Genomic DNA, 25572 nt, shown 5'->3' on the forward strand with positions numbered 1-25572 from the left:
TGGATGCAGCTTACTGAAAAATTCTGGCAAGTTCTAACCTTAGCAATTTGAATCCAAATTTGTCTAGAATTTGACTAAAACTAGGAGATATAAATTGTTACATAATTGAATGATTTTGTTGTAGGCTACTAGAGGGCCTTCTGGAGGTGGGATATTAAAGATCCCAAATGGCACTTGGAAGGAAAACATTTAAGTTTGGGAAATTAAGTGCCAGATGCTTTAACATGTCCTCATAGCCTCATAGGAAGTTTAAAGTACTCGATCATGTCAGCACTGCATACCAGGGTGAGAGGAAAATAAAAGTGAACCCTGCCGGTCATGTGCCGACGTCTGGGAATAGTTGTATTAACCAATCTACAAGAGCCTTCACTAAACGGGTCTAATCATAATAGAGATGTTGACCCTCTTCATGATTTGGACCCGGTTGATGAATTAGGTGCAGGGGGTCCTGAAGATCAGAGTTTTTTTTTTCTGCATTTTGATGTTTAAAGATTTGAACATGGAGAAAGTAATATGTTTTAAGATACAGCAACTACATTCCTAAATGCAACAGGTTTATTTAACGCAAAAAAAAGACTTTAAACCTAACTAATGGTTCATGTATATGATACAAGTTTTGAAAGTGGGATGTTCATGAATTAAATGGCAGGAGTGCTTTATTTAAATTGTCTATTTTATTCAGGTCTTAGATAAACAATCTTTTTATACTCTACAAAAATGGCAGGCAGGCTTGCAAACGTGCCCGTGCGCCACAACTTACAAGTTACCACTTGCAGGTAAAATATCTTACATGCCCGCGCGGGTATATAAGCTTGTTTATAATATTAAATTAATAACAGTCATTAGTATAATATAAAATCATTCGGGTTCGAACCCGGTTGGTCCCTTGCACTTTGTATTTTTTTTTCTAACTCTGAGATCGTCACATGGGCTTTAAATTCATTTTAAGGGTGAAACCACTTGAACCAGCATTGCATTAAATCAAAATGGGCGAGATTCAAAGATCAAAATGTATTAAATCAAAAGGTACAAACGTGACATGATTCAAATCATAAAATGGTAAACGATTGTTGTTTGATATTCTACAAGAATGACATAATGCAAAAACCATAGTCTTATTACAAGAAATTGATAAATGAGCACAAACTAAATCCATAAGCGGCTTGCCTGGACGCTCGAGTTGTTATGCCGTTGGCTAGTTGTGGAGACCTAAACCTAAATTGAAGAGTTTACGGGTGGAGTGAATGGGTAAAGCTAGCCAGTGCTATCGGCGCGATAAATAAAGGATCCTCTAATATCCGGCCTAGAGTGTGTATGTGTCGGACTGTCAAGGCCCGTAGTTTTTGAGTGCTAAAACTTTTTTATATATATTTAAAAATATAAAACAAGGTTAGATCCTGATCATCTTATAATTACTGGACCTAAAACATTTTTTTCTTTATAATTAATTTAAGTTAATAGACCCACCAAACTAGAATCAAATAAAAAACAAAAGAAATAGCAGTCGATTGAATTCCACCTTGACTCCTTCCTTTTTTGCGAAGAAGCGTTCACCGGTATTCTGCTGTTGAAACAATTAGCGGAGATTTAATATTTTGTTAAGGAGTAGACTGTAATAGTAACAAAGGCGAAGGACCGAAAGTGGAAGATAAGGAAAGAATAAGCGCATAAAAGAAAAGATAGGAAGCGATAAAACCCTAGCTAACAGATCCACCGCCGTCGTCTGAAACAAGACTGTTACAATAATAATAATAATAATAAACACATCTTTGTTCTTCTTCATCTTGTTTACTAATGGCGATGTCGAAATACGATCTGACGCCTCGAATTGCTCCGAATCTGGACAGGCATCTGGTGTTTCCGCTGCTGGAATTCACACAGGAACGGCAGCTTTACCCCAACGACCAAATCCTCAAGGCCAAGATAGAGCTCCTCAACAACACCAATATGGTTGATTACGCCATGGATATTCACAAGTCTCTCTACCACACCGAAGACGTTCCTCAAGGTTTTATATATATATTATTTGTAATATGTTTAGGGGGCAGTGTTTAGGATTTGCTTCTTTTTTATTAACTTAAAAGACGCTTGGTATTATGTGTTTTTGTGAGTGCATAAGTTATTAAGTTACTTATGGAAAAAGTTATAAGGAGGTAAAATAAGGAATCCTAAACCCAAACACTCTCTTAGTACCTTAAACAAGCCAAAGCTAGGCTCAAGCTTGACTGTGAAGTGTAAACTTAATACATGCAGGCTCAAATAAGGTCAGTCAAACTTAATAATACACAAGGATCATTAAGGCTTGGCGAGCTGTATTCGAGGCTGCGTTTTGAGCTTATTATTGATCCGAGCTCGAGTAGCTTGGCTGTTTATTGGAATGTTGTATTTTTTGAAGAATTATACTGTTCAATTCAAATTAGGGTGGTACTGTAGTAGATTTTGATTTTTGTAGGTAAACATGTTGATTTGTAAAATCAGAATTATGCAGGTTATGCCATAAGCTGAACAGGGACTGTTTATTGTCATGTTTTGTGATTGTAATATTTGTTTTTGTAAATATTTGACTTTTTAGTGATATCTGTGTCAAAACTATATTATATTAATTTTAACTTCAGGGAAATTTTACAAGGTTACTAATAGAGTAATAGGTAGGCGAGTACGCTATTGTTAAAGTTATTAGTCATTATGTCAGGCTAGATTGCTTGTGATGGGGTATGCATAGTGTATATTTTTGTTTTGTATGTATGTACAGTTGGATAATAAGTTTCTGTTTTAGTTTAGCTGTTTATTAATGGTTTGTTTTTTATCATTAGATATGGTGGACAGGAGAGTAGAGGTAGTTGCAAGATTGAAGTCTTTGGAAGAAGCAGCAGCTCCATTGGTCACATTTTTGCAAAATCCAAATGCAGTTCAGGAGTTGAGGGCTGACAAACAGTATAACCTCCAGATGCTAACTGAACGTTATCAGGTACTTCATCACCATTGTTTTTGTTGATTTGATGTTATTGTGCATAGTTTTTTACATGGGTTTGTTTTGCTCATGCATTCATAACTTTTTATGTTTTAACAGATTGGTCCGGAGCAGATAGAAGCACTATATCAGTATGCAAAGTTTCAGTTTGAGTGCGGTAACTACTCAGGAGCAGCTGATTACTTGTATCAGTACCGAGCATTGTGCACCAATGCTGAAAGGAGTCTGAGTGCCTTGTGGGGAAAGCTAGCAGCTGAAATACTCATGCAAAACTGGGACATTGCTCTTGAAGAACTCAATCGTTTGAAGGAAATAATAGACTCCAAGGTCTCTTTTTATTTATACTATATCAGTAATTTCATGTAAGGGTGCAAACAAGCCGAGCCTGAGCTTGACTAGGCTTGTCTAAATAATATATAACATAATATATATTCTTTAGTTACTTTTATCATAATTCTCTACATAATAAATAATATCAATAATAAATATTATTATGAAATAAACATGTAATAAATTTATCAGATAATAAATATTTTAATCATGGGCTCGTTTAGGCTCGTGAGCCAACTTGAGCTCAATAAGTGAAGCTCAGGCTTGTTTATTAAGCAAGCTTATTTTTGGCTCGAGATTGGGCTCGAGGTTGTAATAGCTTGGCTCGATTTCAGCTTTTTGTGAGCCAATTTTGAGTAGCGCGCGGTTTGGCTTGTTTATATTTCTAATTTTATGATTAGTTTATTTTCTTTTATAAGTAATTTAATGAGAAGTATTTTCTTTCAGAACTTTGCATCCTCATTGAATCAAGTTCAAAGTAGGATTTGGTTGATGCATTGGAGTTTATTCATCTTCTTCAACCATGATAATGGCAGAACACAAATCATTGATTTATTTAATCAGGACAAGTATGGCCCTCCTATTATTCTGACACTAAGTTTTATTTGTTTACTTATGAAATTTGTTTTTTAGGTATCTAAATGCCATTCAAACAAACGCTCCACATCTCTTGCGTTACCTTGCAACTGCATTTATTGTTAACAAGAAAAGAAGGCCTCAGTTCAAAGAATTCATTAAAGTCATTCAGCAAGAACAGCACTCGTTTTCGGATCCAATTACCGAGTTTTTGGCTTGCGTTTATGTCAATTTTGACTTTGATGGTGCCCAAAAGAAGATGAAGGAGTGTGAGGATGTAAGCTGCTTTTGTTTTTTTTTTCCTTTATTATATATGCATGAAAGATTTTGTTTTTAAAACACAAATGTACATGCAGGTGATACTGAACGATCCGTTTTTGGGCAAGCGGGTTGAAGAAAGCAACTATACAGTTGTGCCATTGAAGGATGAGTTTCTTGAAAATGCTCGATTGTTTATCTTTGAGACTTACTGCAGAATACATGAGCGTATTGACATGGGGTACATACTTTTTTTATTATATTTATTCCTTGTATCTTTTGGGGTTTGAAAATTTATGAATTTTGTTTAATGGTTTGGTTTAATGAATTTGCAGGGTGCTTGCTGAGAAACTAAACCTAAACTATGAAGATGCTGAAAGGTGGATTTTAAATCTCATCCGAACTTCAAAGCTAGACGCTAAAATCAACACCCAAACTGGAACTGTTGTTATGGAGCCCAATCACCCTAATGTGTAAGTACAAAGAATTAATTTTAAAATATGATGTTAACTTAAAAAGAATTATAACGGCTTGACATGAGCTAAATTATATTCTACACATATTGTGTGGACAAAGTTAACTTACCAACAACTTAAACGGGTCAATCTTTGCTGACTTTCTTCTGGCAGGTATGAGCAACTTATTGACCACACAAAAGGGCTGTCGGGTCGCACATACAAGTTAGTTAGTCAGCTTTTGGAACATGCTCAGGCACAAACAGCCAGATGATTTTGCTTGTTGCGGATTTTGAGAGTTTTTTACTTGTTTTATTAGAATGTTGTTGGAATTTTGAGATTCATGTTTATGCTAGATATTTGAGATTATAACTGGCGGTTGTGGTAAAGATCTTGAAACAAAGCTGTTAGCTTTGAGCCTTCTATTTTTATGTACTACCTTATTACTTCTCATTATTCTTAATCAAAACCATCAGTTTTACTTGTATTATGGGTTAAACAAACCTAAACGGCAAATTTATTTTGACATTGTCAATTTGGTTATCTGGGTATTATTGTTAGAACTGTTTTATTAGTAATGAACTGTCACTATAAGAAAAAAAAGAGTCTAAACAGGTTTACCTATCCAAATTTGGTCTAACATCACTACATCCTTAAAATTAAAATTTAAAATTGTCTATTTGCTGACTAGACGTTAGATGTCACTTATCCCTTCCAATTGAGTATTGACAGCTTATTCTTTATAATGTTTCATATCTTTAAAATATATGGTAAACATGAAAAAAAAACTCGCTCTATCATATTCTTTATATTTTTCCTTATACATAAATTATATGGTTTGTATATTGATTGAATAGTGATTTCTTATATTTATCAACTCGCTATTCATTCCATATAATGAATAGCGAGATAAACATAAAAAATGAGACGTGAAGGTTTTCTAACAGGATAAACGTAGATTTTTAGTTAGATCATTTAAATAAAAATAAAGAATGGAATATGAACACATGTCCACATCACACTTACAATGCCCAAATACCGTTACGATGTTTCTAAACCTGAGTGTTGCCGATTGTGGCGTGAAGAAACTATGGAACCTAGGACGTTGCCCTCCGCTACCTTGTACGAGTTAACTTTGTGAACCAATTAGGAAAAACATCACACCTATTCTTTTTCATATATTTATTAATTTAATTAAATATTATTTTAATTATTATAGATAGGGAAACTATGTATATACATACCTTTTTTTCCAATGAACGAACACTGAGCTAAAAGTAATTAAAACCAAACGTGAGCAACAATGCACGGGAACTAAAAAGATATTAAAATTAGACTAAACTGCAATGGGCCTAGAAAGTTTAAATGAATATATTAACAAACGTAAACTAACGGACATAAATGAATTTAAATGAACGAACGTAAACATATATAAATGAATGAACAAGGCATACTTTCATGTTCATTAGCTAAATGAACAAAATACTTTGTTCATGTTACCAACGTTACGTTGAATGGTTCACTAAACGTTCTGTTCGTTTACAAGCCTATCCGGCAGGCCAACTTTTAACAATTAGCAGTTAAAGGTTTTGATACGTGTTAAAATTCCAGTTGGTTAAATCAATATGGGAGAGAACCAAGGATTGTGATTAACACACGGGATGGGTCTTCCCGGACACTGAAACCATGCAAGTCGGGGCCTCACCAGATCCTTTTAACGGGCCAAAAAACATACAAGCATTGTAGGAGATTGCTAGTGAAAACTACTTTGGAAAATATACAGTTACCGTATGTATGCCTTTATTTCTCCACCATTTAAACAAACAGACATCTATTTATTATTATTATTATTATTATTATTATTATTATTATTATTATTATTATTATTATTATTATTGTTGTTACACTCATAAGGTTTGATAAGCACTGTTATTATTAGTATTTATTTATGTGAGTCCGAATTTGTTGAACTAAACAAAAGATTTGTTCCAAATCCCGGTGTGAGTAGTACACTAGTACGGCTAATATGGAACATGGCAAGAAACATTACTACGGAAGTCATCCTTCTATAATCTATTAACCCATTCAGGATTGTTCCTCTTGGCCTAAACATTGACTCTCCTTCATCTCATGATAAAGAGCGGTTTTCTAGTTAAATGTAGTAGTATGTCACTATGCCGTGTGATAAGCGAGCTCTCTTTGTTACTGTAATTGTAGCGACTTGTTTATCTCTTTTTTGTGACGTTTGTTACGCTTTTAAGGATGAACCGGTGAGTGACTGGTCAACATGTGTTATGTTTAAGTGTGGGTCAATGTTTTTGGTTGAATTTCTTTATTATTTGGAAGAATTGTTGATCTTCTTTATTTGAAGAAATTAAGGAAATTTGTAGCATCCCCGCTTCTCTACATTGTTCGAGCAAACATCATATCCAATTTGAATTTAGATTATAATTTCAAAATTTTAAACGTTCTCAAGTGTGACCTTCCACTTTTAGATTATTAATGATTTACTTTTTTTAACGACAAATTTTATTAAAAACAACTCGCAAGACACTATGAGTCAAAACAAACAACAAAACTTACAATGAAAAGTTACACCAATCGTTCGATAACAGACTTTAAAATAGGAAACGATATTTTATCCAAAGATAGCCCAAATATTTGATAGCATCGGTCGTCTTAGAGATGATTACCGGGATATCTCGTATCGGAATGCACTTGATCATTATGCACATTTCAAATGCATCAACATGTCGTGAGAACAATCCCGTACACTACCTTGTCATACCATGATTTACTTGAAACATGATCTTAATCTTTTTTGTAGCAGCTAACTAATGTGTCCACACCAAGACTTGAACCATCAATCTCTTGGGAAGGGGTATCATCGTATCACTTTACACAACTTCTGGATACCACTAGGCCAAAGATCCTTTAGTAAATAAAGTAAATAAATGTATGCCTAAAGTAAATATATTGAGCACCTTACATGGTAGAGTGTTACTTGTTTTGATTTAAAATTATTTGGACCCGTTATCTAAACCCCCTGATTTATTATTTTGCTCCCACCGGCCTCTAATCTTAAACACTTATCTCCGTGAAAAATACATAAACAAGTCGACAGAGACGGATGGATTAAAACAAATCATTTTTGAAAGTGGACATAACATCAGTGGCGGATCCAGGAATTTTTTTTAGGTGGTTCCCTCTTAATTTATAAGGTGGTTCCTACGCGTCTTCTATATATCCGTACACTATTATTTCGAAACTCCGGAACCACCCGTTTGTATGCTGGATCCGCCCCTGCATAACATAACACATGTTAAGAGATTAAGGGCACCACGATAGAACTACTGGTAATATATTACAATAAATCCATTTAAAAACAAACACATATTACAATAAATAAATGATTGAAAAGAAATATCTAACTTCATTGGTCTACCAATAATGGTGTAAAGTATAGATATTTTTATCAATGTGAAAAGCTACGAACACTTTATACCCCTTAAGTTATTGTAAGTTATATATATTGATAAATAACATCTTTTTTTATAAACACATATTATATTGTTTAAAACTTAATAAGACAACGGAAATTATGATTCCCAAATCCAATCTTATCAAATTTTCTCCGGGGAATGTTTTTAAAAAGATGTTCAATCTATTTTAATACTTCATATAAGTCTTACACCGAATGATATCTTCAAGGGAAAATTCTTAAAATAAGCATTTATGAAAACGTTTTTCAGGTTTTAGGTGCTATTTGCAAGAAATTCCCAAAATATGTATTATAATATAGTCATGACGAGTAGTTTGTATAGCCAATTAAAACTTGACACGTGTCTTTAAACTAACCATAACGAGCAGATTTACTAACCATTTACTCGTCACGACTAAATAAGTTTTATGTCTCGTAATCAACGCCCACGAGTAATTCACAAGCTCTTTAGTCGCGACGAGTAGATTGTAAGGTTAAACTAGTCGCGGCGAGTTAACTACTAATAAACTACTATTGTAAGGAATGTAAACCAGGTAAACTAGTCGTCGCGACTAAAGGCCTTATGAATTACTCGTGGACGTTGATTACGAAACATGAAACTTATTTATTCGTGACGACTAAATGATTAGTAAATCTGCTCGTTATGGTTAGTTTAAGGGCACGTGGCAAGTTTTAACTGGTTCTACAAATTACTCGTGTGTAATCATAAACTACTCGTCACGACTAATTTATAATACATATTTTAGGAATTTCTTGCAAATGACACCTAAAACCTGAAAAACGTTTTCATAAACGTTTATTTTGGGAATTTTCCATTGAAAATAACTTATTGGCTTTTTCAAAAATCGTTTTGAAAAGCCAAGATTTAGGGTTTATAGAAAACTGCTTTTCAACCATTTCAAAGAGCTAAAAAAAGACATTTGTAGTGAAAAAAAGCCAATAAATTAATAAGCTGCCTTCAAATTCAATCCCAAACATACTCTTGAACTATTATCATACGTAGGAATATCGTATTTAAAGTCGTCTCGGTCTCCCCTCACAACACATGCTACCTCATATGTGTCCTTAATGCTTTGTTTTGTAACTTGTTAAGTATTAATGCACTTTGTATTTTACGTTTTCTCATATAACGCTCATGGGTTTAAGATAAGTTGTTAGTGGTGCCTTAGTAACATGCTTAGGAGTCATACGTGCTTATTTGTTTACCTGATGTGTTCTATTTGATTGTTTACAGCTTTACGTAATTGCCTTGCTAGATTATGTACTTATTTAACGGCTTAGTTAATTATTTATTTATTTGTCATGCACACACACACAACTCTGAAGCTATGCTTCACTTTCAAAATATTTTATGATTCCGAGACTACGTCTCATTCTCAAAATATTTTTTTATATAACTCTGAGGCTACGCCTAAACCTCAAAATATTTTTATTTAAATTTATTAAATTGTCTTTTGTTGTCGGAAATTTTCTTAAGAATTTCCTAGCTTTGTATTTGCTCTTTTTCGCTTATAACTAGGGAGTGTGACGAGATTCCCCGCCATTGTGGGAATTGTCATGCGACCGACACTTTAAATGTTTAACATAACCGGCTAAACGGTCACACCATTTATTGTGTTTTATTATTTTTTTAAAATGTCTAGTCGGGTGTAAAACCCATGGGACGCCATGGACACGCCAACTGTACATTTGCACAATTTGTTATATTTGCGATATTTTGTTGGAACATTATCATCCTAGTGATACACGAGATGTTTCAACTACTTATGCTTGAGTTTGTTTATTCGTTATTTAGTTTGGTCGGTCAAATCGCTATGTAACGCTCATGGGACGACAAACTTAATTGATTTGTTTTCGTTAATTAAGTTGGGTCATTCAAATTGCCACGTAATGCTCATGGGAGGCCAACTCACACGTTTGTTTTGGTTTTGGTATGCTAATAAGTTGGAGAAACAAAATACCATGGAAAGCTCATGGGAAACCCAACACCTCGAAGAACATTCGTTAATTGTTTTATTTGTTTGATTTTATACGAAAAAATTTATGATTTGATTTAACTATTCAATTATTCTATTATTAAATTATTCAATTCCTTATTTACTAAATCATTTTTTAATCATGATCTATTGATTCAATCTACTCATACGCTCAAAACATTTTTATTCTCCTGATCGGATACAGATCATTCATTCATCAAGACTCGGTTGTCACGAACCAACCAAAAACAATTTACACTTAATTATTGAAATTGGTTTTCACCTATTCATCTTATCACGTTATTATAATATCAATACCTCAAGTGATTTAAATAACGTAACACAATTTAATGCTCATGATATCATATACATAAACCACTAAACATATTTCAAGTATTCAACCTCAAATTTTAATTTGTTAAAACATATCAAACTTTGATAAAACCCATTCACTTATCAAATTAACTCATTGATTTTCAATTTGGATTCTAACTTATCCTTAAGTCATGAATAAACATCAGCATAACATATCTAAGTTTCGTTTTACACAATAACTCATATGAAATCTACACAACTATCCAATCCTCTCATTAAATCACATCTTTATTAATCATAGAATGTCTTTCTCAACATTAAACCACATTAATCATTTAATTTCTATAACCGCCTCATGACCACATGTTTAGTCAAGGAGATAGCCCATGTGATCTCTAAAATAAAAACTCAATTTCCAAATTATAAATTCAATCAACTAAATCTTGTCCATTAAACTAATTGTTAGTAATTTTGATTGTTTTACCCATACTCATTCTCATAACAACGACAATAACAACCGCATGTCTAGACATCAACTATATGTTTTCAATCAAGTTAGCAATCAATCTCAACAAAATCTTAGTGTCTCAACAAGAAACTTTACGTCAAAATTCACTCGATATGATTCACTTGCCATCATTATTCAATTCAATACTCATATCGTTTTGTACCCAATGTGATCATTTGATTATCTTGTTAATACTTGCCACAACTATGGAAATCTTAATCACCTACGCCATGTGTGTTCTCGATTAAATCCCGTTCGTCAAGCTCAAAATTTTCCAAACTTATTCTTTTAAACCATACTTTGCAACCTAATCAAAATATTTCAATTCAATCAACTTCAATTATCCATATTTTTTTATTAATCTAATTAATCAGGTTATTTTAAATCAAATCAATTATAACTAAGTTTATCAAATAAGACGTTTTTTTGTCATTTTTATTTAAAAATATTTTATCTTTCTCAACCGTATCATATAACAAATCTTTGTTTGATTTTTGGATTTAACAATTTCAATTCTAATAATTTATTAATTTTAAGTGATTATACTCATACAATAAAATCTATCTTACCATACTCCTAGTTTTGTCTGTTGTCCTCATTTATTTTCAGACTTTCAAAATCTATAACTTTTATCAAAAGACGTTTTAGAAACTTTAATATTCTATTAAGCCAACTCAAGAGTTCAATTTATTTATTATTATTTTTTTAGTAATATTTTACACAGCTACGATCTTCTAGTCTACTACCAAAACGTATTAAGATTCTTGTTTTATCTAAATATCATGTCTTTCGAATGTTTTGTAACCCACATGATGGGACGAGTTACGTGGACCATCCGACGATCTAAGTAATTATGGAGGCCTACATAATTATTGAAGTCCTCGCATGGAAATCATAATGCGTGCAATTGTGTGTCATAATCTAGAACCGAAAGTAGTTGGGATAACGGTACAAATGTAAAGATGATAAGAACATGGTGGATACGCCGGTGGTACATCCTATATGTAAGTGCCCTTATCGGATTTTCGTTTGGAGCGTTATTTCGACAATTCAAAGTTCCGTGTTATAACAGATTTAAAAAGAAATTATATTTAAAATTTCTCCCTTCCTCAAAATGTAATGGTTTTGTTATAGTATTCTTTAATTTCGAGACGAAATTTCCTAAAGTATGGGAGACTGTAACAACTCTGGTTTTTCATTTACATATCACCCGACCCGTTTTCGTTTTTCGGATAAATGTTACTCAACAACCCATCGCTTTTATCGAGCCAATATTATTCTTATTATTATCGTTATTATATTTAATTAATTTTCGAATATAACTTTGACATATATTCAATTTACACCCAAAACTTTAGTTTTAACCCTTTTGTATCCACTTTAGAACTTAAGAGGCTAAATTGCAAATTCTGCATAAATATTATAATAAATCCTTTTAACTCCTTATCCGGATCCGTGACCTGTAGCCCAGAAACCCGTCTCAAACCCACCCCGCGATCCATTATCATTTCTTGGAGCTTAATCTTCGGTCTATTGTAGGAATTGATCTGTCCATATTGGTTACCATGTCTAAGCGACCTTGTTGTCATCACTAATTTGGTAAACACAATCAATGGGATACGAATTTATAAAATTAACAAAACCCGTCATATTTCATAAGTAACAATATAACAACTACAGACCGATATAACCCAATTAACCTCTGCTGAACCTTCATCATTACCCATCGATCAAAAACCCTAACCTTAATTGTATTATACATTCCCGCATCATGTTGTTTTGTTCTTCGTGTGCCGTCACATGCCGTCCATCGTTCTCCATTTAACCTGCGGCTTTAAAGGTAATTAAAACATGGTTTCAGTTCGTCTATTATCGATTAAGATTAACCCTAAATCAATTTTATCAATCGACGAACGGATTAATCAATTTAGGTTTTAGGGTTTATAATCAAATTGTGGATGTAACAGATGCTGCATTTAAATTATTGTTTTTATTCTTCAACAGACAAGCAGTCTTGGTCCAGTGGTTTTGTGTGTGGGTTTAAACATTCGAACCGGCCAGGGACGCAGGTTCGAGCCCCCCTGGACGCGGTTTATGGTTTTATTTTTATTAAAGTATTTTAATTAGTCTAAATGTTTTATAATTAATATTAAATACCAAGTATTTGTTATTTTTGTAAACCAACATCTTGAAGTAATGTTTCTTGTCAAGTTGCGTTGAAAACTTTCGATTACATATATATATATATATATGTATATTGATTTAGAAAATGGTTCAAATAAAAAGGAAGAGTTTACTAAGAATGGTAAGAACCAATAGATTTTTGACAAGTGGCATTACAACATATGGTGAAAGAACAATTTTAAGAAACTATGTCGGTTATAGCGGTAATAGAGTAATTATAGGAAACTATGTCGGTTATTGGTAATTTTAAATCTCAACAATTGATTAGCATGATCCAATGGCTATGATTTATTCCTAGTCTTCCTAGGAAACTACTTCTTTTTAGTATAACCCTCCTCTATTGATTTATTATAAGTATATATACATAATTCTTTTATAATCAATCATCGTTACTTTGTTAAAACCCGACACTTTTAACTCATGTTTCGTAATCATTGAACGTCTTTATAAACTTACTTATATTTGTACTAAACGTATTAAATATATTTTATAAATGGAATATTTATTCTACTACATATTATATTTAATTAATAACGCATTATTATTATGATCATATATTTATTTATACATTAGCATTTTATATTAAATTATTTATTTAAATTATGTATTTATAAGACCAATTATATGATTTTATCAAGTATACATAATGGTGATTCTATAAAACAATAAAAGTATTAATTCTTTAAAATGATAACAATAATAATGGTATTATATTTAACTCATATTTATTTACTTAAGTTAATAAAATTTCCGCACTAGCAATCATAATAGAAATTCGTCGATCAATTTATAAGCAATCTAATCTCAAACATAAATCATATCACATCAAAATCTTAATTCATTAAATCGAGTATATCATTTATAATTGATTTATATTATTATATTTAACTAGGAATCCTTGACGGTATATCCCGAATGGTTCATCGTTCTCACATCATCACTTACATTTCGTTCATCCGATCCGGTGAGTAATCACTCCCCTATTTTACTTGTTTTCAAATGTTTTGGGGACACTTGCGTACCACTTATCATATTATTTATCTTATTATTTCTCAAACGCAAACTGTGATCTTTGTATTGTGTATCAATTGAATGATTGCCTGTTACTTGCTATTTGCTTACTTGCTTGCTTGAATCGCATTCGGAGAGGTCCAACATAATCTCATTATAGTATGATCATACGACCGTCGTAGTGACCAGAGCCCGATCGCATTGGCAATGGTTTCACCAACACCTCATTTTTGGTAACCAATGCCCATTCGCATGGCAACGGTTTAGCCCTTTCTTTATGGTTGATTGTTTATGTATGTGCTATGGTTTTATTGTTTATACTCACAGATAACAGTTTTGTCTATTTTTATTCACTTATATCATTATATATTATTACCATTTTTTTGTTTATGTCAAAACTGGTGATCTACTCACTCAACATGTGTTGTTGACATACATATATTTTGTACGCATGTGCAGGTTATTAGCTTGGTTGTTTAGCAAGATGAAGATCACGTAGAGATGCTTTTTAGGATACAAACTTAATTAAACATTGTTGTAATTTCGTTATACTTGATGTACTTAACTGTAATTGTTTTATTTGAAATTATTAAATAGATATTGAAACTTATAATGTTGCATAATAGTAACCTTTGAAAAGCTGTGAGTAATCAGTCCACCCCGACATTTACGCCGTAGGTTGGGGTGTGACATGGCGTCCAGCCAGCAAAGAGCGAGTTTTTGTTTTAGAGGTGTAATGATGTTGTAGCTATATATATATACAGACATATATATATATATATATATATATATATATATATATATATAATATCACACACACATATATAATAATAATAAACATAAACTAAAAAGCAGGCGATAAATTCACCCCCCCAATCGTCCCAATATCGCCTGTGGGGCGGTGTTCACCAATTTTGTAGCCCGTTATCGCTCCTTCTCGCCCCCACTACGGATAGCCTTATAGCTCTGGTTCACACATTCATTGGCATCGGACAACTCATCATCACCCTACTACGCTCACATGATGTTGATAACTCGGACTCGATAACCTGCCTTAATCCTTATGAAAACCTTGTCACGAGACTTGTTCGTAATTGAAGGACTAATTAGCAATGTTTTGAAACCCGGCCCGGCCCGCTCGGTCGGACCGGAACCCTGTCTCTATACCAGGTCGGGTCAGTGTGTTTGGGACGTTTCGAAAAACCCGACCAGTTTTGCGGGTGGGCGGTCGGCCCGGACTGGTTGACCCGGTAAAACCCCATTTTTCATTAAATCCAAAATAAAATGTGCGTGCTAGGATTCAAACTTGGGTCATTTAGGAGATAGAAACTTTAATAATTAAACTTTTGTAACCAACCAAACTTAATTGATGTTTCTATTGATCAAACATAAATCATATATTTAAAAAAAAATGTATAAAATATAGATAAACATTAAAGTTTGTTATTATTTTGGGTTATTATTATATTTTATATGTATATGAATTATACATATATTTAAATTATTTATGACTTATGACATTATCCAGGTCAAATACCGGTCCGCCCTTTTGGATTTGTCCGACCTTTGACCTGATAAAGCGTCCGGGAGGCGTATGAAAACATTGCTAATTAGTGTGATTGAGATAGTTGTTTGTTTTTATCGAAAAAAAATAAAAAAGGTAAAATAATAATAAGATAAAAAAGATGAACAGTGGGTCAAAAATCAATGATTGAATTTGGATGATTTGTTTATTTCCTTTTTATAATGATGCCACTTTCTAATCAATTAATAATAATAATAATAATAATTTTGAAAAATAATAAAAGAAGCTTTTTATCATCTGTGATTTTGTGAATCACAGCTTTCCACATATAGTATTTCTTTCCTAATTTAGAAGCCCCCTTTTCCTTCGCCGGACGGCCTCTCACTTTCACCTGCTCCGACTGACAACCGATTATTATTATTATTATTAACATTTTGAAACATGTAATATGCTGCTGCATAGTTCATAGCTCCGGTGTAAGTGTAAGTGATTGATTCCGATTCCATTATATGTTATGATGATTCTTCGTTCGATCATGTTCTTGATTTGTTTGTTACAATGTTTGTTTAGATTTAGGGATTTTGACGCATTCTTTGCTTTGACCAATTTTGACTTCATGTTAATTAAATAGTTTAGGGATGTTTTAATATCTGGCATGAAAAGGGATATTGGATTTTAATATTCACTCTTTCACCCGGTGCTAAGCCTAACTTAAGATATATAGATTTTCAACCTATTTTCCTCCCGCAATCCCATACCAACTAAAAGCTAATCAATCACGTATTCATTCCATTTGCCTTCGACACTTTTGGATCCCTAGCTCCCGAGGCGGTTCGCTTCTTGGAGCGGGTGGAGAAGGTGGTCCACAGTGACTCGCAGAGCCCGAGGAACCAAGGATTTATATTTAGTAGAATAGGCTTTGCGATTCAAAAGGGGACAGCGGCGCAACTTGTTGCTCGCTTACCCATTATCCAGATGTAGCTCGGTTTGTGTTATATATAAAAGGATACGTGGGTTAAAAAAAAATCACGTATAAGATTGCTGAAGGAAAATAGATTGAAATTCGGGACTGTCGGAAAATATTTTTTTAAGTCCCTATAATAAAGTATGTGTATGATTTTCTGCTTATTTTGTTGCTCTTGGACAGTTATGATTCTAGTTTTCTGCTTTATTTGCATTAAGAAATCTCACTTTGCTTCTAATTCTTTGCATATGTTGGTGGATTTTATATTTTTCTTGAGATACAGGCCCGATAATTTGCAGATAACAAGCCATTGAAATCATCAATCGCATTGCTTCTGATAGTGATTGAAAATCAAAGAGCAGGTGGGTGAATGCGGTTTGATGAATCTATTAAAATTGGGGATTATTAGACTTGTTCAAGTTATGTGACTTTTGATTGTTTTCAAGTTGGATTTATGTGATGGATCTAGGGTCTAAATATCACCATCTCACGGGATCTACACAATCTGAAGAATCGGTTTTGGACATGGAAAGAACAGACTGCGGTAATCCTGAAACTCCACCGTTAGAGTCTGTTGCTGGCGCCACATCAGCGGGTCAACTCTCTGATACCAACGCAACATACTTCTCATGGCCAACTTCTTGCAGATTGAATGATGCTGCTGAAGACCGAGCTAATTATTTTGACAACCTTTTAAAAGGCGTTTTGCCGGTACGGATTGATCGGTTGCCTACGGGTGAAAAGGCGATTACTTTGCTGGAACTCATGACGATTAGGGCTTTTCATAGTAAGAATTTGAAGCAAGTTAGTATTGCAACTGCAATTGGATTCAGGATGCGAGGCGGTTTGTTGACTGATATACCTGCCATTCTTGTATTTGTGGGTCGGAAGGTTCACAGAGAGTGGCTCGGCTGTGGTGACTTTGTGCCATGTGCTCTTGAGGTTTTTAACTCTTTATCGTCCCAATGGCAATTTGAAGAAATTAAAAGATAGCAAATTATATTATTGTAGTTGTGCAAGCTTAAATTCTTGAATTATAAGTATAGGATGAGAATGAAAACTAACATTTGATAAACCGGCTAATAAGTTGATAATTTTTATTGGTTTATGTGAACTAACTGAATAGGTTGAACAGGGACCCGGGGGCGTGTGGTGTGAAGTTGATGTGGTGGAATTCTCATACTATGGTGCACCTGAAGCAACTCCAAAGGAAGAGTTTTACACAGAGCTTATTGATGGGCTGCGTGGAAACGATCCAGTAGTTGGTTCTGGTTCCCAGGTAGTTTCAAGTCTGTTTTGTATGCTTATAATGTTGTCTTGCAGGAAGTTAGTTTTTTTGAATATCAACCAGTTTCGTGTTTTTGTTACATTCTTTATTGAATGTGAAATAAAAAGACCCAACAGTGTGTTGAAGTTGTTAAATACAGTACATTTATAGAATAGGGTTTCTACCTTTATTAGGGTAAATTGTATGGTGTGAATGGAGCGAGAGCGAGACCTATGAGATTGCTTCTTGCTATAGCTAGTCAACTACTCAACCATACCTATGCATAGTCACTTATTCAACCGTACCTAATGGTTCATTGCATTTGATGAAAGCCTTGTTGGTTGCAAAAGGCTCTTCGAAATCCTCTGGATCGAGTATGATGAGGCATTTTCTCCGGTGTCCAAGATCTAGGGTAATTGGACTTGTTGAGAAATTAAATAATAACATTCTTGGCATACGTTTCCAGTTAGTGTAGTGTCTTGAGCTGGTTCATGCCATTTGAATCCATCACTTTGTATTTTGAGGCATCTCAAGGCCACACAGATACTTTATTTAAGTTAGGGGCATTTTTGAGTACTTGAGTTGACGAGGCTTTATCGTGGAGCGAGTCAACCATTCATATAGCCAAGAATTAAGCCTCTACCAATCCAACCGATATCAGCTTGCCATTAAGTCGTTAAATCGCAAGTTCATTTTGTTTGTAGCAAGTTGCACATGATTAGCAGCTTTGCTCCAACTTGAGGAGTGTTAGATATAATGCATTTATGTATTTGTAGAAGAGGGTTTCTGCCAATATTAGGGTTATTTTATAATTTTCTTATTTAGTGTAGTCTTTGTGTATGTAATCAGGTATTAGGCTCATAATGAAACATTCCTAGATTTAATTTCCACTACACAAGGTATTGACTTCGGTTCACAAGATCACCATAGTCATTCATTATAAAAGGGTATTTTAGGCATTTCCGCTCATCAGTTTTAGGTTTCTTGCATCCAAAAGCAGACTAGTGATTTGTTGCATCCATAGGTTGCAAACCGAAGAACATGCGGTACAATGAGTGCCATTGTAAAAAGCCGAACTGGAAACCGCCAGGTTGGATTTCTAACAAACAGACATGTGGCAGTTGACTTGGACTATCCAAACCAGAAAATGTTCCATCCTATGCCACCTAGCCTCGGACCTGGTGTATATCTTGGTGCTGTTGAGAGAGCAACCTCATTCATCACAGATGATCTTTGGTATGGCATATTTGCTGGTACAAATCCAGGTAATATTTATTTCACCTCATACATTTTAACTAATATGTTACAATTTTTATAAAAGCCCCCGTGTATTATGCAGAAACGTTTGTGCGAGCAGATGGCGCTTTCATCCCATTTGCTGAAGACTTTAACGTATCAGATGTGACTACGTTGGTTAGAGGCATCGGCAAAATTGGTGAAGTCAAAATCATAGATCTGCAGTCAAAGGTCAACAGTGTAGTTGGCCAACAAGTAGCAAAAGTTGGAAGAAGTTCTGGGTTGACTACAGGGACCATAGTGGCATACGCCTTAGAATACAATGACCAAAAAGGAACTTGCTTTCTTACCGACTTTTTGGTAATTGGTGAGAACCAAAAAACTTTTGATCTGGAAGGTGATAGTGGAAGTCTGATTATTTTAACAGGAGAAGATCGTGAAAAACCGAGGCCTGTTGGGATAATTTGGGGTGGGACTGCCAATCGAGGTCGATTAAAAGTCAAAGATGGTCAACCTCCACAGAGTTGGACCAGTGCGGTTGATCTTGGTCGTCTTCTTGATGTTCTCGAACTTGATTTGATCACAACCAATGAGGGCCTTCAAGGTTTGTACTTTCAAAGAATCTTTACATGGGAGCACAAATGTAAATTTGATTATAGTTTTTATTTTAGGGGTGGGAATTCTTTAATCTGAGATTTCACATTATATATTTCAGAACTTCCAAATAATTTAAGAACTTTTAAGAACTCTTAACTATCACTCATTTATTTATTTATGTTATATTTTCAATATTCTTGAGGGTAATTTTGCCATTTTATTATATGTAATTTTATGATTACATATATGTAAATTGTTTATTACACATATATGTAAATTGGTTATTACACATATGTAAACTTGTGATTACATATATGTAATCACCAAACTACATTATAAATGACAAAAATATACTCAAATAATATTCAAATATATAAAACAAATAAACAAAATGATTGGTTGCTAAAAGTTACTAAAGTTCTCAAATTATTTGGAAGTTCTGAAATAATACCAATCCTAAATATATATTTACAATTTTGCTTTATTTTTATAACAATTTTTATTGACGGATTCTTATTTTCAACCCTCCCCTTTTTCCCTAACTTAGTTGCCCTGCAAGAGCAAAAGAATGCATCCACGTCCGCAGGGACCGATTATCCAAATGGCGAATCATCTTCTTACAAGTGTCTACCACCACAAAAACCCAATAAGAATCATTTACCGTTTAATTTAAATGACCAAATTGCCCCTCTAGAGTTCCATGTTGAAAGTGGCATTGAAGCAGCTCCTAATAACATTGAACATCAATTCATATCAAGCTTTCCTTCACATCAAAGTGGGCCCCACGGAAACTCAAATTTGCATACTCAGCCGTCATTAAGAAACGGTTCTGAAGAAATATCCATCGGCTTGCAATTGCGCGAACCAGAACTTAAGAGACGAAAGCAATCTGATGATGAAGCATAATATGTGGAAACTGTAAGTATGTTAAGTTTTGTATTCATTGGTTTATATTTTTTGGCCCTTGCATAATTTGGCTGTTAAGGTTGCCTACCAGTGGTTAGATTGTAGGGTTGTTTAGACAAAACAATGGCTAAAGTTATTAAAGTATCTAAATTTTTAGTCCTATGATGTTCAAAACCTACTGTATTGCAAGTATTGATGATCAATAAAACAAACAGTTTATAGCTGTTACTTGGAAGTAGTTCTTAATCTTAATCTTAATCTTAATCTTAAGTATATATAAACGAAACCTTTAAAAGCTCTAGCTCTATGGTTGTTCCCTATCTTCTCTCAAGCCACCGGATTGCTTTATTTGTAAATGGAGGTTTCTCATCCATTTGTTCCGAATTCACGGGTATGGGTGTCACTAAGCCCAGATAGCACTTAAATTAAAAATTAGATTATAACATCTCATTAAATTAAAAATTAATCTCATCAAATATTTGTTATGAAAATCCTATAAAATAGGAATATACTAAAATTTAATATTTGATTTTTTTTAAAAGATACTCCGTATTATTTATAATTGAGAAAAAAATTTATTGTAAAAAAATAAGCGGGTTATGGGTCTCACCAAACCCAGATAACTATTAAAATGGGTTATAACATCTCATTTATTTTTTGTGAAACTCTTTCATCATCAAACCTTAAGTATATTATTAATTTCTTTATACTAAATAAAATTAAAATCCAAAAAAATATATAAATATTATAAACGAATAATGTAAAATCTACGGGGGATAAAAACTAGTTTACAGAAAAAACAAAAACCAATTTGGAGAGCTTTTCAAATAAATTATAACTCATTGTGATTTAAGTCATACTCCATGTAGTGGCTACCTCGTGGTAAAAGATGCATAAAGCCCCTCAATCCTTGTAACATTTGTCTAGTTGATTCTGGGTTTGGAGCAAGTAGAGGAGTTTTATTTATCATATATTTCTTTGAGAAGCTCTCTAAGAATCGGTCAATAAATTAAAGGTGGCATGCTAACAACTAGGGTGCTCACTATTTTACCAAATGGTATGGGTCATTCTCTTCTATTCGTCATGTCTGCATGTCTTAGTGCTAACTCAATTTTTCCTCTTCATCATTCAACTATACCACTTAACCCCAATTATGAGTCATTCATATCATTCCATTTTATTTAATAATACAAAGAAATAATAACAAAAGGAAGAAAGATACAAATAAAAATATTGGATGAGGGCCCGCCACCCTTTAAAGGGTGTGCATGATCACCCTCATTCTGGTCTGTCATGCGTGAAAGGAAGGGGCGGCGCGGTGTGCAAATGACACCCTTGAAGGTCCATTTGACCATGTAGGACCCTTCAAAGATCAAGGATGGATTAAATGTGTATACCACTGATTTGTAAAGCCTTTGGGTTTAATTGTGGGTTTTAGGTTAGGATGACAAGAAGGGCTATTGACCAGTTTTGATAAATTAATTATTAGGCTCATAGTTAGTTTCTTAGCCATCAAGTTAGATATCGTGGCCCTAATCTATTTATTTCTCGTTATTGTAATCGTAATATTGGTTCTATACATAAAACAATAACCTAATTGCAATCTATAGGTGTAGTTCTTCATGTTGAGACCGAACCTTGTTAAAATTCCTGTAACCTCTCTATTTTCTGTTTTCTGCATGAATAATCATATGTACAAATGTATTGCTGATTTTCGCTGCATGCCACTCTATTCCCAATAGACACTAAGGTCTATGCCTTGGATATAGTTATTTTTTGAATTTTGGATTGGTTGGTTGATATATTAAGAACCTAATAATATATAAAAAAAAACAAATTAATTTTTGAATAACTTCCATACTTTTTTAGAACAACTAAAATACACTCTTAAATTTAACATTTGTTCATAATGGGACTAATCTCATGAGGAGAAACACTTTTACAAATCTTGATACTACTGGACCATATTCACTTTGTCATATTTTACATACAATTTACACACTTAATAGCATTACATTGGAGCTCTAAACTTATATATTCTCTTTAATATAGAGAATAATATAGAGTATGAAATAAAGAGAACACCCAAAACTTCCCTTCTTATATCTTGAGGGTTACTATTTATTAATCTATATAATTTTGTGAGTATATAAAATCGAATATATAATAAAATAATTATTTGAGTAAGATGGAGATATAGATGGAGAACCGTGTGGTTTAAAAAAACTAAATAAAGTATAAAGAGAGTGTTTTTTAGTTAAATTATACAGATAGAGATTCGAATTAGAATCCTCTTAGCTAATTATATATAATGAGGTAACGAAATTCATCGTATTGCAGCGACGCAGTGATGTGAATTCAATCGGTATTGGTTAAGTTCGTTATGACACCAACACTAAATTGAATTCGGTCGGTATCAGTTATGTTCGTCTGACTTTCACTTTCAATAAGTCAAATATCTAAAAAAAAAATAAAAGCTAAAATATATTTTAAATTGCTAAGGAAGTCAACAAACATGTATCTTTTCATTCTATTTTACCAGTCAACATTTGTACACAGATTAAAACTTATTTTTTTATTTTTTTCAAATGAAAATAATATTCTTTTCATAATTATCTATATTATTATATAGTAAATAAGAAACCTGGCGCTACAAAGTTAAGGTCCTGATTCTTTTGACTTTTGCTATATGGAATCTAATTGTGAAACAACAACGTAAAGGTATATGTAGCATGTTGGTCATTTTGTGGATGTGTGTATGGTTTGATTGCAGTGTCTACCACCGGCTTCGATTCTTAGCTATGAAAAGAATAGTTCTTTTTAGTGTATGTAGTTGGTGGCTTATTTTGTTTACATTTAATACTTTATTTTTAAACGTGGCTTTTATGATTTGGTGCTGACATCGTCAATACCAGTCGAGTTTACGTCAATTCACGACAATTATACGTGCGGTATTTTAGTTTTGTTTTGTTTTTTAAATTGTCGATTTTCGCAACGTATTTTGTTGTTTGTTATTTTTATTTGAGATATGTTAATTTGTTTGGGCGTTGGAGAATTTTAGTAATAATACCGTTATGAACGTAACCGGTACCGCTCGACACGCGACGACTCGGCACCGCAACGTCCGGGTTTTACCAACCAGATAAACGTCTGTTGTGTAATATAAACTATACGACTTTTCTGAGTGTTTGTTAATTTATTTTTTTGGTTTAGTACCAATACCATAACAAATTCAACTGACACACATTGCGGTTTTGTTTTGTTTTAATTGTCGATTTTCGTTGTGTATATCTGTTTTTTTTCATTTTAAATATGTTAATTTGTTTAGACGTGGGTGAATTTTAATTCTGGTACGTAATGAACGTAACCGGTACCGTTTGATTCGCGACTACTCGCCGCCGCAACGTCGGGTTTTGCCGACCGGATAAACGTCATTTTAAATAGTTATTGTAATATAAAAGTATACCTGCAATGCTATATGGAACAGATTGTTGGGCCATCAAGAAGGCACAAGTGCGGAAGATGGAGGTAGCAGAGATGAGAATGCTACGCTGGATGTGTGGGCACACAAGGTTAGACCGAATAAGAAACGTTGTATTCCGACAGAGATTAGGGGTAGCTAACATATCTGACAAGATAAGAGAGTGGAGATTGAGATGGTTTGAACATGTGAAGAGAAGACAAACGAAGAACCCGATTAGATCCGTAGAAAATATTACTATAGAGGGGAGGAGGGGTGGAGGACGACCTAAGTTGACGTGGGATGAGAGGATTAGACATGATTTGATATATCTAAATCTCTCAGAGGACATGGTTAGGGATAAGAATTCTTGGAGAAGTAAAATTAAAGTTAAGGACTTTTAGGGATAAATGAATACCTTAGGGGCTTATATTTACCTTATTTTGGTCACACACCATTATGGTATTTTCTTTTCATATATATATATATATATATATATATATATATATATATATATATATATATATATAGTATTATCATTTTTTACTACGTGCTACTATGAATTATACTATAGTTGAACTTCGATTTCCTTTTATATTGCCGCATACATATGTAGTCAAGAGCCGATGGTCTATTTGAAAGCCACCTCTCTATCCCGTTGGATAGAGGTACGGTGTGCCTACATCCCACCCTCCCTAGACCCTACTTATAGCTTTGCTATTGGTGGGACTCCACTAGGTATGATTGATTGATTAATAATATAAAAGTATACTACTTTTCTGAATGTTTACTAATTTATTATTATTTTTGTTTAGTGCCAATACCATAACAAATTCAACCGATACCAATCCAATTTGTCTCATATTAAAATAGACAAAAATTTATTATGATTCTAACAAAGTGATACTTTGAATAATATGATTTAACACAATAAGTCAATAAGTAATTAACTACATATTAAAATAGACAAAGGAAAGGTTTATTAAATTGTTTCCGATACTTAACAATTTCTAATTTTTTTTCTCTTTTTCACTCATAACCGCTTCATACAATATTTTCTCTCTTAAGAGCTAGGGGCATATGTCCTCAATAGGTTTCCTTTCAAAGTATTGTTAGATTAACATAAGTAGATTAGATATCCATCCAATTACTACATGTACATGCTCACTATTAAAAACTTGATACATTAATATATTAGTTAAGAAAATAATAAATAACACAATGAGATTATTAGAAACTAAAAATTACTAAAATTACAAAACATTTTGAAGTGTTTCAAATATTTGATATTTGAAGACACATTATCAGATACTTAATATCTAAAAAACTTTTAATAATACAAGATCATAAATGGGTACGTCTCATACTCGTTTAAAAACATCCGATCATCGGGGCATATATATATATACATCTACACATACGAATCTAATGGGTATGACTAATTTCTTTTTTTAAAACACCAATTCTAGATTTTTTTTTTGTCAAATCAGGAATAAGAGTTTGGAGTACCAAACTTCTAGAAAATGGGGAT

The 25572-nt window shown here is 33.3% G+C and overlaps 2 protein-coding genes across 9 annotated transcripts; both read left to right on the plus strand.

Moving 5' to 3' along the window:
- The first annotated feature begins 1754 nt into the window (after nt 1-1754).
- LOC143623740 (eukaryotic translation initiation factor 3 subunit E) lies at nt 1755-5075 on the plus strand. Its single transcript, XM_077094578.1, has 8 exons — nt 1755-2008; nt 2814-2968; nt 3071-3298; nt 3749-3870; nt 3935-4154; nt 4234-4376; nt 4471-4608; nt 4765-5075. Exons 1-8 carry the CDS (start codon nt 1795-1797, stop codon nt 4862-4864), a joined length of 1320 nt encoding a protein of 439 aa, XP_076950693.1. The 5' UTR covers nt 1755-1794; the 3' UTR covers nt 4865-5075.
- Nucleotides 5076-15886: 10811 nt separating this feature from the next.
- LOC143623742 (protein NARROW LEAF 1-like) lies at nt 15887-20819 on the plus strand. 8 transcript variants are annotated; one of them, XM_077094580.1, is made up of 7 exons: nt 15887-16093; nt 16859-16937; nt 17022-17517; nt 17711-17854; nt 18867-19107; nt 19182-19682; nt 20223-20819. In XM_077094580.1, the coding sequence occupies exons 3-7, from the start codon at nt 17035-17037 to the stop codon at nt 20579-20581; spliced, it is 1728 nt and encodes a 575-aa protein (XP_076950695.1). In that variant the 5' UTR covers nt 15887-16093; nt 16859-16937; nt 17022-17034; the 3' UTR covers nt 20582-20819. The 8 variants fall into 8 exon arrangements, with proteins under 8 accessions (XP_076950695.1, XP_076950700.1, XP_076950698.1 ...); XM_077094585.1 differs by having other exon boundaries at nt 15887-16091; nt 17045-17517; XM_077094583.1 differs by having other exon boundaries at nt 15887-16087.
- Nucleotides 20820-25572: the final 4753 nt, after the last annotated feature.

Source organism: Bidens hawaiensis, unplaced genomic scaffold (genome assembly GCF_021521415.1).
Source record: "Bidens hawaiensis isolate Kalapana, Puna unplaced genomic scaffold, B.hawaiensis_p1.1 tig00003536_1, whole genome shotgun sequence".
NCBI lineage: Eukaryota > Viridiplantae > Streptophyta > Magnoliopsida > Asterales > Asteraceae > Bidens > Bidens hawaiensis.

What these genes read in the sequence shown, in the direction of transcription:
- LOC143623740 (XM_077094578.1), top strand. Translation starts at nt 1,795, where the DNA reads ATGGCGATGTCGAAATACGATCTGACGCCTCGAATTGCTCCGAATCTG. An exon ending in CACCGAAGACGTTCCTCAAG is followed by an intron (nt 2,009 to 2,813) that starts GTTTTATATATA and finishes TTTTATCATTAG; the next exon opens with ATATGGTGGACAGGAGAGTA. An exon ending in GATTTATTTAATCAGGACAA is followed by an intron (nt 3,871 to 3,934) that starts GTATGGCCCTCC and finishes TTTGTTTTTTAG; the next exon opens with GTATCTAAATGCCATTCAAA.
- LOC143623742 (XM_077094579.1), top strand. Translation starts at nt 17,035, where the DNA reads ATGGATCTAGGGTCTAAATATCACCATCTCACGGGATCTACACAATCT. An exon ending in TTGTGCCATGTGCTCTTGAG is followed by an intron (nt 17,518 to 17,710) that starts GTTTTTAACTCT and finishes TAGGTTGAACAG; the next exon opens with GGACCCGGGGGCGTGTGGTG. An exon ending in ATTTGCTGGTACAAATCCAG is followed by an intron (nt 19,108 to 19,181) that starts GTAATATTTATT and finishes TGTATTATGCAG; the next exon opens with AAACGTTTGTGCGAGCAGAT.